The 13,611-nt window shown below is 35.5% G+C and overlaps 1 protein-coding gene across 7 annotated transcripts; it reads left to right on the top strand.

Annotated features, from left to right (window-relative positions):
* The first annotated feature begins 476 nt into the window (after positions 1 to 476).
* On the top strand, positions 477 to 5,993 carry LOC145144381 (valine--tRNA ligase, chloroplastic/mitochondrial 2-like). Of its 7 annotated transcripts, XM_079074867.1 has the most exons (14): positions 477 to 673; positions 761 to 825; positions 902 to 1,204; positions 1,319 to 1,374; positions 1,473 to 1,613; positions 2,111 to 2,142; positions 2,915 to 2,938; positions 3,036 to 3,086; positions 4,095 to 4,671; positions 4,744 to 4,840; positions 4,945 to 5,057; positions 5,231 to 5,297; positions 5,513 to 5,627; positions 5,719 to 5,993. In XM_079074867.1, the coding sequence occupies exons 9-12, from the start codon at positions 4,544 to 4,546 to the stop codon at positions 5,247 to 5,249; spliced, it is 357 nt and encodes a 118-aa protein (XP_078930993.1). In that variant the 5' UTR covers positions 477 to 673; positions 761 to 825; positions 902 to 1,204; positions 1,319 to 1,374; positions 1,473 to 1,613; positions 2,111 to 2,142; positions 2,915 to 2,938; positions 3,036 to 3,086; positions 4,095 to 4,543; the 3' UTR covers positions 5,250 to 5,297; positions 5,513 to 5,627; positions 5,719 to 5,993. The 7 variants fall into 7 exon arrangements, 5 of the variants coding, with proteins under 5 accessions (XP_078930993.1, XP_078930990.1, XP_078930994.1 ...); XR_013725451.1 differs by having other exon boundaries at positions 477 to 1,204; positions 4,095 to 4,174; positions 4,575 to 4,671; XR_013725445.1 differs by having other exon boundaries at positions 477 to 1,204; positions 4,095 to 4,174; positions 4,567 to 4,671.
* Positions 5,994 to 13,611: the final 7,618 nt, after the last annotated feature.

Raw genomic sequence — 13,611 nt, 5'->3', positions numbered from 1 at the left:
CACTTCTTGTTTAAACTCTTTGAACTTTTCAAAAGTTTCTGACTTATGCTTGATTAAGTAGATATACCCATATCTTTTATAATCATCAGTAAAAGTCACATAAAAGCGATAAGAGTCCTTTGTGGTGGATCCGAAGGGCCCGCATACATCAGTATGTATGAGATCACTACAAAAAAAAAACCCTTTTACGACGCGCAAACCACGACACTCATTGATTTATGTTACGCAATAGAGAGTGACATTAAAAAAGTGTCATCTCTTCAAAAAATTTAAGGATTTAGGTCACGCATTATTGTGTGCCCTTAAATTAATGTCTAAACGAAGAAAAAAAAACACGAAGGGCACCTATAATAAAATGTGTGTCGTCTAAGGATAAGGATGTCATTTTATAAATTTTAATGGAACGCGCGTTCCATCCTTTAATAACCAGGGGGAAAAATGAAATCCTAAAAAATTAAAAACTCCGCCTTCCTTTTTTTCTCCTTTCCCTCTTGCCCTAATTATGGACGCTCCTTCCTTCCCCCCTCCCGACATTGACTGCCGCTGCTTCTTCTTCCCTCGCACTTCTTTGGGACTTACGGATTTCCGGCTCTTCACGCAGACAAAGACGATGATAGAATTAAGGGAAGGAAGATTGGAGAGATTCCACCAGATACACATTTACATCCCTATTGTGCGATTTTATTAGCAAAAAATCAAGTCCACAATCGAATTAGGCCGTCCAAGGTTTTCTAACCCTATATTTTTGTGAAATTTCAAGCACATCTCTCTAAACTGGGATGAGGATGGAAAAAGACGGGTTGATCTAACCACTTGAACATTCAGGTCCTGTTTTGACTCTTCGTGATCTCTCTCTCTCTCTCTCTCCTGATATTAGGGTTTTTTTTCATTTATAGAGCAGGTAAGTTGAAGAATGGCGTCCCTAAAATCAATTTTTATAATCACTTGGTGGCTGACTTGTATGAACTGTACCAAATTTTGAGGTTTTATTCTCATCTCTTTCATCGATACATCTTTTTACCAGTTCATCTTTTCATAAATTTCGTTATGGAGCAAGATTGGTAAACAAATGTATTTAGAGTTTATACATTCTGTGGTTTTATCAAATTTATATGTTTCTCCTCATAAGAGTTCATCTGGGGCTGCCTCTGTGCTTTTGATTGGCTCAAGTGAAGAGCTTGGTGTTCCAGTTACTGTTCACCAGGTTTAATAACCACTAAACTTGTCAATTTTTCTTGATTATAACTTATACAATTTGTCTATATATTCCTGATTCAAGAACTCATATGAATTGATGGCTGCATTTATGACTTACCAGGATGGAGGTTGCCTTTATATTCAGCTTCTCATGATACCCAATTTTTATACAGAAGGGTAAAATGGTCGTTAATTTACTCAGAAACAGGCATCTTATTGATATTCATTTTCCCATTAAAAAGTAATATGTATCTTGTGGTTAATCATGGTCTTAGGCTCTTGAACCTCCAATAGAAGAAGCCATTACTTCAGCAATTTCATTGTTATATGAGGTTGGTGCTGTTGAAGGTGATAAAGAATTGACACCTCTTGGGTATCATTTAGCAAAACTCCCTGTTGACGTGTTAATTGGAAAGGTATGCATGCAGTTGCACTCTGATACAAACACGAGCCTTATTATCACAAATGATGGACCACCTAGACCCTTATTGGTTTATTCTAGAAAGGGGAAGAGGGCAAATCAGGAAATACAGAAATGTGGCTAAGATGGAGAGAGTACGGAGTTAGTGGTGAATAAAAGGGGAAGGAATAATTCTGTTAGGTCATCATGTTATTTGTTACAATTGTATTTGGCTCCTGAGTTTTCTTACTCTACGAGAGAGGGACCACTTCCCTGGGAAATCTGTGGATTGATTTTTATTATAAATACCAATTTGAATCATCTTTATCAATTTCATTCTTCATTCTCTTTTCATTACTGTTTCATTGTTCACAATTGCATTTCTCAATCCACAACACACTCTTAATTTCTTAAATAGGCTGAAAGTGGTATGTTTTTTTTATATATAGTTAAGAAAGTCTTTCCATTGTTCTAATATGTTTGGTTGCTTGTATGCGGACATTTTGGATAAAGCCATGGAACTTCACACTGCAAGACTAGACGATGTAAGTTCTGTAAATTGATTCTTTAAAAATCTAATAGAAATGATCAGAACCAAACAAAATGAACATATAGACATGGTATTCACACTGACACATTTAGTTTTGTGAAGTTAAACCAATAACAATAGATAAGATTCAGATGATTATTTACAAATTTTGATGCATTATATTTTTTTTTAGTTTCTTGATGATAAATCTGTTAATGCACTTTTATGTCAATTTTTATAAATATGAGTGCCTCTTTAACACCAAATAGTTAAAAGATTATTGTCTACACAATGCTAGCTCTTTGTAAATGTCACTTTATGTAAATAGTAAAGACAATTATATTCAAATTTGATTGGTTTGGTTAAGTTAAACAGGTTAGGGTAAGGTAAGTATTTTTTGTTTGATAATTGTATTCATGTTTACCAAATCCTCAACATAATATACTGATTTGCTTCATGAAGCAAAATTTTCAATGTCTAATTATTTTAATAGCAAATTAGTAATAAAACATGACTTATGATTCTAAAAATTATAAACTAGGTACGTACTAAGACAATTTTTTCTTTAAACTACTAATGTTCAAAATTTTCTTATCATGATAAAAGTGTAATCACATAATAAAATAAGTGAATCATGAAACGAATCATTTGTAGAACAATTTGACCTTATTAAAACAAGTCAAATATCGAAATACATCAGTGTGCTAACATTAGCATATTTTAAATCCTGCCCTTATAAAGTTAAAAGCAAATGGTCTGATTATTTATCTATACATGTGTTTTTGCAGTTTCAAACCCTTCTTCAACAGATGGTAAGATGCTAAGATGTCTCTATTTTATTTTGTGTTTAGGATGATATTTATATTGATTGTTCTAACTTACAGAAATATTGTGTTATAATTATTACAGCAAAGCAGATTTCAGACCATGTCCGACTCTACTTGAACATATAGACATATGGTATTCGCTAAACTTATCTTTAAACATACAATTTTGCTCCTAAATACTACCTGATACTCAATTATTTTCGTGACCTGCATCTACAGTCCTTATTATTGTTGCTGCTATTTAACTATTGTTACTAATTAACTCCTACTAAGATTTAAAAAACCAACAATCCTTTTACATATGGTACATGTAAAAAGAATAAGGAGGTAAAAATTCAATGATATGGTGCAAAAATACGATCACTTTACTTGGCATCTGGTACCAAATTTAATAATCGTAAAGAAAAAAAAAACTATACTAAAAAACATTTACATTAAAAATGCAGGTAAAATTAAAACAGGAGAAAAGACATCCCACATGTCCAAGTTCAGTTAAGTGATGCGAGACATATTTGACTAATCTTGGTGTTAAAGAATTGTGTAATTAGGACCAATAAATGATAAGACATTAAGACCAGACCGGGAAAACTGGTTTAAGACATGAAAGACTGCAACATATAAGATTATATCAAAAAACCGGCAGCAACAACAAAATAAGCCAAAAATCAATAATACAGCACCAGGGGAAAAATGATTAAGAATTAAAAGGTTGTAATATATATGATTATATCGAAGTATTGATCTGAAACATTAAGCAACATTCTTACATCTATTAAGACATTAAATACAATAAATAACAAGCCTAAATAGCAACATACTTTGAAAAGGTGTTTTTTAACTATTAATTTTTGATGTCCATTATTAGTAAGGGGCTTGTGAAAAAAATGAAGAAGATCCTCTTGGTAATAGTTCTTCACCCTGGTGCTTAGGGAAACATAATTGTAGGTGGCCTTCAGTACTTCTCACTTTTTTCCTAACCTCCTAAATGCAAGAAATAGCAATGTAATTTAATTGATGAAAGTCCATTGGTATTTCTTGTATTTAACCCTAAAGTTTAAGAAATAATATGGCTCACACATAGCTGCATTTCCGTTTTTTGGGACAAACATGATTCTTAATTTCAAGTTCTTTGTTGTTTCAGGCTCTACCATAATGACATCCGATATGATGCTAATATTGAACCTTAGAGGCAAAAATGGAAGGGATGAAACACTTGCAATGGTAATATTGGTTAGAGTAAAATCTTTTGCTATGTGAATGTTTTGCAATGCCCAAATGATGAAAAAAAAAACTGTATGGACGGGTAATAATGTAGCAATTTCAAATTCTACATATGAAAGTACATTGCTCTATTGGACAAAACATAAAACTCAAAAAAAACAAAAGTAGATTTCTATTTCTTGCATTTTGCTTTGGATTTCCGTGTAACTGACATACTAATCATCAACAAAAAAAAAATTGACCCGTGCAACGCACGGGCCTCTTCCGTAGTTATCAAGAAATAACTTGATGTATCATTTATACTGTTATTATTTGCACATTAGTTAAATTTTTATTGTTGTTATTTATACATTAGTTAGATTTTTCTTGATGTGTGTTTTCTACAATTCAAGAGCTTCAGACAACAGTAAAAGTAATTCAAGTAACAATGAAGTTGTGATCAATGGACATGATAGGAGTGCTCTACCAACTGTCGCACAAGCTGTTCCTGGGTCTAGGTATTTATAGGGGTAAAATAGTAATTTTCTATGTATGGAGATTTTTTTACCATTTTTTTCTTTTATAAATAGTATTATTCAAAAATCTGGATCTGCACTAGAAGTGTTGAGTGATGTTCTTGATAAAGAAGAGTACCTTCTCACACTGCCTTTATCAGAGTGTTGGGTGGTAAGACAGATTCTTTTATTATTATTGTTATTAAATTATTATTTATTTATTTATTTATTATTATTATTATTATGTTTGGTGACTAATTTAATTTTAAAATTTAGGTTTCAAAACTGCATGTGCTTATTGATGCGGTGACAACAAGTTATGACAAATATTTCTATAATGATGTTGCACGGGAAGTATACGAGTTCTTTTGGGGTGAATTTTCTGATTGGTATGTGTTTTTGGTACTAATACCATATGTTCAGATTTTATTTTTTATTTTTATATTGCCTTTTAGTTACTTATTGTAGAAACCAAACAAGGTGCAGTAAACAAGGTACTAATACCATATGTTCTTTTGGGGTGAATTTGCCGATTGATTGTTTTCCTTTTGTGTGAATGCAGTCAGTTTCTCCAGAATTAGTAGAGTGTCGTGACTTAGAGCTTGCTGTTCCTGGAACTTATTGTGCAGGTATAATAATAATAATAATATTATATTATATATGTTTTGAATGATGAGTAATATACTTTATTAATTATACATACATGTTTATATATCTGGTTAGTCATCTTCTTCTTGAAATATCTGGTTAGTCGGTCTCTGGATATGTATAGAAAGAAATTTTTTAATATGAACAAGGATAAAAGTGTAATGGTTTGGTTGGTTTTCTTTTCTGATTTGAACAGCCAGACACTCTTGCAAATTCAAAAGGAAGATGGCACAGGCAAGGAGTATCCTTTGGGAGCTGCCCTTGAGGCCACCAAAAATACTTTGATTCAAGACAGTATAAAACTCTTATTGGTAGATCATTTTGATTCCACTCTCATACATACCATGTGTATTATTAATTAGTTGATATTGATATTGTACAATTGACATGATTATTGTGTAGGATTTCCATGTTGTTTTTGATCAAGAGTTGGGATTGATATTGAAGCTAAGAGACATGATGATTGGTTGGATACATGAAGGGTTTCAGAGCTTCTTTAGACAGCTTAATGATGAGTTACTGAAACAAGAAGGTGCCCCTTTATAGCAATGTAGTATTAGGTTATATAGTTAGGGAAAACCTCTTAATAACAATGTACAATCAGATCCCTTTAATACCAATGTATTACAATTTTTTAACATGATGTTATTGGATGAAATTGATTGTTTTGGTATATATTTTTTTCCTAAATTTTTGTATTATGCGTAAAAGAGTATCGTAAAAGCATGTCGTATATGCATATTGTAAATGGTTGCTGAAGTTTATGACACGCAAATGCGTGTCATCTTCATTTATGACAGGGGATTTAATGATATGCAATGTGTGTCCTAAACGGGCGTCGTAAGGTTACGACACGCAAATGCGTGTCATCTTCCTTTATGACAGGGCTTTTCTTGATACGCATTGCATGTCGTAAATGAGCGTCGTAAATGCGTGTCATAAATGTGCGTCGTAAATGCGCGTCATCTATAGACGACGCGCAAAAGCGTGTCGTCTCTCGTTATGACAGGGCCTTCCTTGACAGACATTTGCGCGTCGTCTGAGCGTTTTACGACACGCATTGCGCGTCGTAAAAGGCTGTTTTTCTAGTAGTGGATCCAACAAACCCTCACCCCTTTCACAAGTACCAGTGAAGGGTGACTTGGTCATCTTTCCAAATAAACAAGACTCGCAAGTGTCATCTGATTTTAGGTCAAATGACTCCAACACTCCATCCTTTTGGAGTTGGGTCATGCGTTTCTTGTTGACATGTCCAACACGACAATGCCACAAGCATGCTTTGTCCAAACTATTGGACGAATCTATATGCACCACATTATTTCCTAAGTTATCAACAATATTCACAGTTTCATATACTCCATTACAAGGCAATGCTTCAAAATAGAAAGTACCATTCAAGAAAGCATTAATAGAACCAATTTCATTATTAAACGAAAATCTAAAACATTGTCTGTACAAACCATGAAAAGAAATAACGTTTCTCGCCATTTTTGACGAGTAGCAACAATCATTTAAATGTAAACCTAACCCACTACTAAGCACTAAAGAGTAAAGTCCAATCTTGGTGCCAGACAACGCTTTCCTATTCTCCATGATCAGGTTCATCTTCCCATGCTCCACATCTCTACTTCTTCTTAGACCCTGCAAATCAAAACAAATGTGAAAACCACATCCTGTATCAAGGCCCCAAGAAATAGCATGTGATGAGTTATTAGATTGTATAGTATAAATACCTGCGAAGGATGGCTTTATCTTCCCATCCTTGATATCCTGCAAGTATTTCGGACAGCTTCTCTTCCAATGCCCTTTCTCGTGGCAGTAGAAGCACTCTGCTTCTTTAGGGTTGGTAGAGGGGGTAACAAGACCAACTTTGGTCCCATTAGAAGAGGATCCATCATGGGTCTTGCCCTTGAATCTCTTAGAAGGAGCTTTCCTCTTCTTCCCTTTACCTTGCCCAATAGCCTAGACAGGGGCAGCAGCAGCAGGAGTTGATGCAACGGATTTGCCTTTTAAACTGCTCTCAGCAGTTCGCAAGAGGCCTTGAATCTTGCTTAGTGTGACCTCCTCCTTATTCATGTGATAGGTCATACGAAACTGGTCGTAGCGAGGAGGTAAGGAGTGGAGAATGATATCAATCGCCAGTTCCTCATCGAAGTTGACATTTAACTTCAGCAAGCGGTCCACATATCTCTGCATCTTCTGCAAGTGGGCCGTGATGGACTCCCCATCCTTCATTTTGGTAGTGATCATCGAGGTGATGATCTCATACCTCTCTTGCCTGGCACTTTGATGGTACCTTTCCATCAAGTCCTGGTGCATCTCATAGGGATAGTAGTCCTCATAGGACTTTTGGAGTTCGGCAGTCATAGTAGCTAGCATGATGCAATGAACTTTTGTTGCATCCCTTTCATGTGCCTCATAGGCAGCTATTTCTTCATGAGTGGCAGTATTGACATTAACCTCCTTGAGCTCCTTATCGAGAACATATTCTTTGTCCTCGTATCTGGTCACCATTCGTATGTTACGAATCCATTCGTTAAAGTTGGTGCCATTAAAGATCGCTCTCCCACAAAGGTTCATGAGAGAGAAGGAGCCAAAAGTGTTAGAGCCTGAACCGTTGTTGTTGTTTTGGTTAGACATCTGAAAAAGAAAAGAGACAAAGTTTTGATTAGAAATGAATCCCCAATTAAACACCCAAATGAGAAACTAGGGCTAGGATCCAACAACATTATTTACAATTCAGAAAAGGGATGTCGTAATCTAATTGCAAATAATTTGAAGGTAGGTAAATGACGATTTACCAATTTCCACCATGAAAAACGAAAAAGACTTTAAGTTTTAAATGAATTGAAATTCCTAGATTCTTTGGAGATTCATTGAACTTTTCAATGGCATGTTTAAATCTCGATTATGCCCTTCAAGTTTGTGATTGGGATACCGAGGATCACAAACAAGGTGTGAATAACCATGCAAATGTGCTTGGTGCTCTCGATGTCATTTACCACCTAGCCAATGTGCCGGTTAACCACACACGCTCCATTACTCTATGATAAACATCGAGCCACCCTTTTCCACCCAAGCTAGTCCCAAATTAGTGTGTCGGTTAGCCACGCACGCTCCACTAACGACTTGGCAAGGTGCAAAGTGCAATTTCATGAAATAGCATACAATTTCACATTTTTTCTAAAGTAACTAAGATTGAGAATTTTTGTAAAAACATTTAGTTACTTTATTAATCATTATACTTATAATGAGGAATTAGTTGCCCTATCCTACCAGTTCGGCTAACGACCCTCCACCAATCAAGGAAGCGGTGGGTGAGAGTGGACACCCATTAAACGCCATTTTATAGGCAACAACCTTATACCCCCTTATAGATCGGCTTCGTGAATGAGGCCTACTAACGGTAAAACTAGCTTAATTATATATATATATATATATATATATATATATATATATATATATATATATATAATTAATCTTGTAATATTATAATAGTATAAGGGTTGAATTTTAAACTTGTAAAATTCTAGGGTTTAGAATTTAAATATTTCAAAATTAAACTTTTAATCAAAAAAATTAAATTCCAAAACTTGAGAGAAAATTTTGAAACTTTTCAAAACTATCTAGATCAAATTGCAAATAATTTAATTAAACAATTAATTGGTGATTATCTAGATTTGACCTAATCCAATTTCATGGAAAGATAATTCAATCAAATAATTCAAGTAATTAAAGTTTATCATATAAGGCAATGATTATCCAATTAATTGACAATTATCTTTTATTTTGACAAGGATAATCACATCATATTAATAAAAGTCGGATTTTATCAATCAAAAACATTTTTGGTAATTATCCCAAGTCAAAATAAGTCAAAATCCCGAGAATTCTGCTGTCTGACACTCCGACTCATCGAGTCACTGTTTGGACTCGTCGAGTTCAGCCGACTCGTCGAGTTCATCAGGTGACTTGACGAGTTGCCCAGTCAGAAGGCAGAAAATTCGTTTTTCAAGCAATGAACGATTAAAGAAAACATCAAATACAATTTAAAACTGCCTAGGCTCTGATACCACTGATGAGTTTTGAGCATTTCATCAATCCTATGGTGCACATGCAAAACCCTAAAGCTTTGGATCTAGGTTTCTCTATTGTACATGCAAATCATCCAAAGCTTATAAACCCTAATTCTAGCATATCAAAATCGAAATCTATAATTAAACAAGTTTAGATGATTACCTTTCAAGAGTAGTAAGAATCTTGAATCTTCAAGAGCTTAGTATCACAAATGTAATACCTCTTATGGCTCACAAACACCAAAGTAAGAAGAATGATCTTGGAGAGAGGAGATGGATGCACAAAATTGGCTCTAAGAACTCTAGGGTTTCACTGGTAGTCGATTTCTGATGCCCTAGGGTTCCTTTTATAGGTGAGCTGCTAGGGTTTCATTCAAAACCCTAATTGGATAGCTTAGGCCTTAAGCAGTCCAAAGAACCTTCTGGAATAAGGCCTTAGACGATTTCAAGGTGGGCTTCCACCCTAATTTCGTCCACCCCTTGATCCATAGGTATCCACAACCCAAAATCCAATTATCTTATAATTGCAATTCCAGTCCCCTAAGTTCAGTTAATATCTTTTGATCACAAAATTCATTCTTAATTAATTCTTGACCAATATTAATTAACTAATATGATTTATCTTTTAATATATTATTCTTATAATATATTAATAAACTATATTATCCTCTTTCTCCACTAATCATTCAATCAAGTTGCTATGGTGAAGGCAACCCAAAAGGACCATGCTACTATCGGGTCAAGTACATACCAAATATAGTTATGGTCTTAGACACCTAATCCAACACAACTTTCATTTAGACCCTGTCGACTAATTTTGACTTTATTTTTAAAGTTAAATTTTAATAGGCTTAGACAGTTAAAGTCCGTTAAAAATTCATAACTTTGTCCTCCGACGTCCGTTTTCAAATGTCTTTATATCGTTGAGCTCCTATAAATTAGATCTTCAATTCTCATTTAGGGTGTGTCGGCTAAAAATCGATCGATCTAAAATTTGATTTTCGGGTTGTATACTGCAATGTAAAATCTTAGAAAATTCATAACTTCCTCAAATGAATTCAGATTTGGACGTTCTTTATATGCACACTGTTGGTTTAACATATACTATGACCTTCTTTTAGTTTGCTAAGGCTAAAAAGTAGTTTATCAAAAATTCACTTTTTACGTTACGCGGAGCCGTGCCGGTTTTGTCGCAAAATTTCGACGGGTCATAACTTCTACGTTATAAGTTGGATTTCAACGTTCTTTATATGTACATAATCCTTGTGACATATACTATACTTTGGTTAAGATTATTTATTCTAAATAATCTTCTATCAAAAAGTCATTTTTAACGCTTATTATCTCTAAATTGACTAGCCCGAATCTGCGGGCGTTACAAACTGGACTTCTAGAAATCAATACTCTTGACTTTCTTACCGAAGTACAGAATTCTGTTAGGCAATGCTTCGATAGGTATTCAACTAGACTTATTAAGCTTATACACCTTCATCGGATAACATATGAGTGTATGTTGAATCCCTTTCAAAACTTATAACTATAAGTTTGAAAGTTGTAACGCCCCGATTTTCAGCTTGAAAAGAGAATCTTTGGAGGGAGAAGGCTTAGATGAGAAGGAGATTGGAGCAAGTAGAGTGTGGAAATCAACTCTTATCTCATTTATCATCTTTTGGAGGTAACCAAATCACCTTTTCCTTGTGAATCTCTTCTATTGGTTGAGTTTTAGGGTTTTTGGTGAGACATTAAGTTGGAAAGATGAGCTATGGGCTAGATCTGAGATTGTGACTTCAGATCTGGACCCTCCTTGGATTCTATAAGTATAAAGTTACAGTCTTGGTCATGATTGAGGTCCCTTTTGAGCATAAAGTTCCATTAAGAACTTAAAATAGGCATTTAGAGCCTTTATAGCCATGCATGCACGTAAAGTTTGCAACTTTACGTGATAAGCATACCCTAGAAGCCTGGATCTGTGATTTGGAGCCGCTGCATGGCTCAAAACAAGTCTGTATGGAAAAGGGACTGAATGGACTCGGCGAGTCGCAAGGTTGGCTCGACGAGTCACATGAAGATGGACGTGGACTCGATGTGTTGGATGAACAACTCGGCGAGTCCGATGAAGATTACCATAAGACTCGACGAGTTGAAGAACAACTCGGCGAGTCGGATGAGTTTTCCCTAGGATGCGTATGCGTGTGTATCCGTCGAGTTGCAAGGAGGGAACTCGACGGGTGGCCTTAAAGTTTGAACGAGAATCGAAGCAACTCGACGAGTCACCCCGATGACTCGGCGAGTTGCATTGTGCTTCAAGGAACTCGGCGAGTAGCCTAGGGTACTCGACGAGTTGGGGTCAACATGGACTGTTGACCTTGACTGAGGACTTTGACTTTGACCAGGGGTTGACTTGTGGGTTATGGAGTACCTTATAGAGTTAAGGACTTATGGGTATATTTTACTATGGTCATAGGTGGTGGAGCCTGTGTCAAGTGATCCGAGAGTTGGAGTTTACCTTTCGAGTCGACATCTGCAAGGTGAGTTATCCTCACTATATCGATAGGGTCTACGACACCAAGGCCGACCCTTTAGTTGTTATTGTTATGGTATGCTACATATGGATTTGATCTGCTAGATCGGAATCAGGGTAGACAGTATGTTATGCTTTTATGATCCGTAAGGATTGGTATGTTAGTGACCTGCTAGGTCGGTACTCTCGTTATGAGAGGATTTTATGATTGATGATCAGTGTGACAGATATGTTTGATGTTTGTATATGTCAGTATGTGATAGTTATGCGAACATGGTTATTTACTTGTTGGTTGGGTTGAGGCGGTCCTGCTTTGTGCTGAAGGCCAACATACCCTATGAGCGGTCCGGGGAGACTGCAGGCCCACGAGGCGGACCAGTCATGCCGAAGGCTCGGGATGGATTCAGATAGACTGTAGGCCTAGTAGGGCGGTCCAGTCAGGCCGATGGCCCAGTATGCATGTTGATTGATTGATTGATTGACTGATTGTTGCTGACATGGTATTGTCAGTGCGGTATTGGTATTTTGGGGGATAGCTCACTAAGCCCTCGGGCTTACAGTTTTCAGTTTATTGTTTCAGGTACTTCAGGAGATCGTGGCAAGGCGAAGGCGTGACCGTACCGCTCCTCATCCTTATGTTATGATCTGTTTATGGGACACTCTGATGGATATTGATTTGAAAACATTTTGTAAACAATACTATTGACTTTTATTTATGGTTGAAAAGTTTAAATTTGGCGTAAAATTTTTGGATGTTACAAAAGTTCAAACAATTCCTTGCCAATTCTCACAATTCGAAATATGAAGAGGGATGCCATAATCATATTGTGAATTTTAGAATGCAATTAACACAACCACTAACCATGATGATGTTTACCAGATCTTTAAAATCTATTAGCAAAAGTGTTTCCTCATAATTATTCTCATAAATTAGAGCAAAACCTTTGTCCACCTAGATTTTATGGTGTATACGTTCCCTTCCATGCGAATCTATCATTTGCAACCAACAATCATAAGACAAGGTTTAGGACAAAATCAAAATCAAACTTAGTTTTTTCTTTCATGGATTGAACTTCACTTATTCTAAATTTCTTGCCCTCTGGTAGCCCAATGGCCTACCAATGCTTCCGTGTTGTTAAGAAAATTACCCATATTGATCAATGTGCTTTCATTGTCCAACGTGCTTTTCTTCTTGTAGTTAAATGAAAAATATAGAACTCAAAATCATTGCCAACTCAACTGGAAGGTGCACAAAAACAAGAATGTGTCAACTTAATACGATAAGTTATCAACCTCAAGTCGTGTGTTAGTGATAACTAAAAAGTTTATTGTCGAATGAGTCCTGAAACTCTCAAGATCAATATGACTTCCATTGATTTCTTGACATATGAGTTTTCCCCCAAGGAACATTCCTTGACGAGCTAAAACAAATATTCAAAAGTTAGTGTGGATTCTCAACAAGAAAACACTTCACAGAATAGGTCTCAGTTTATCCTTTATTTCTCGATTAACAAAAAACATCACAACTCATGTTCTATATGTGCTAGAGTAAGAAAACATCTTTACTCCACATATTTCAAAGTTTTTTCAACCTTCTTAGTCAGGAATGAGTTTCAAGATACGATTCATAGTAACTAGAGTATCACTCTAAGACTTGATTAGAAACGAAGTATGATTCATCTCTTGATCCAACCATTT

Source organism: Lactuca virosa, chromosome 1 (genome assembly GCF_052849685.1).
Source record: "Lactuca virosa cultivar CGN04683 chromosome 1, Lactuca_virosa_CGN04683_v6, whole genome shotgun sequence".
Taxonomy (NCBI): Eukaryota; Viridiplantae; Streptophyta; class Magnoliopsida; order Asterales; family Asteraceae; genus Lactuca; species Lactuca virosa.
This window is presented reverse-complemented; position numbering and strand designations above follow the sequence as displayed.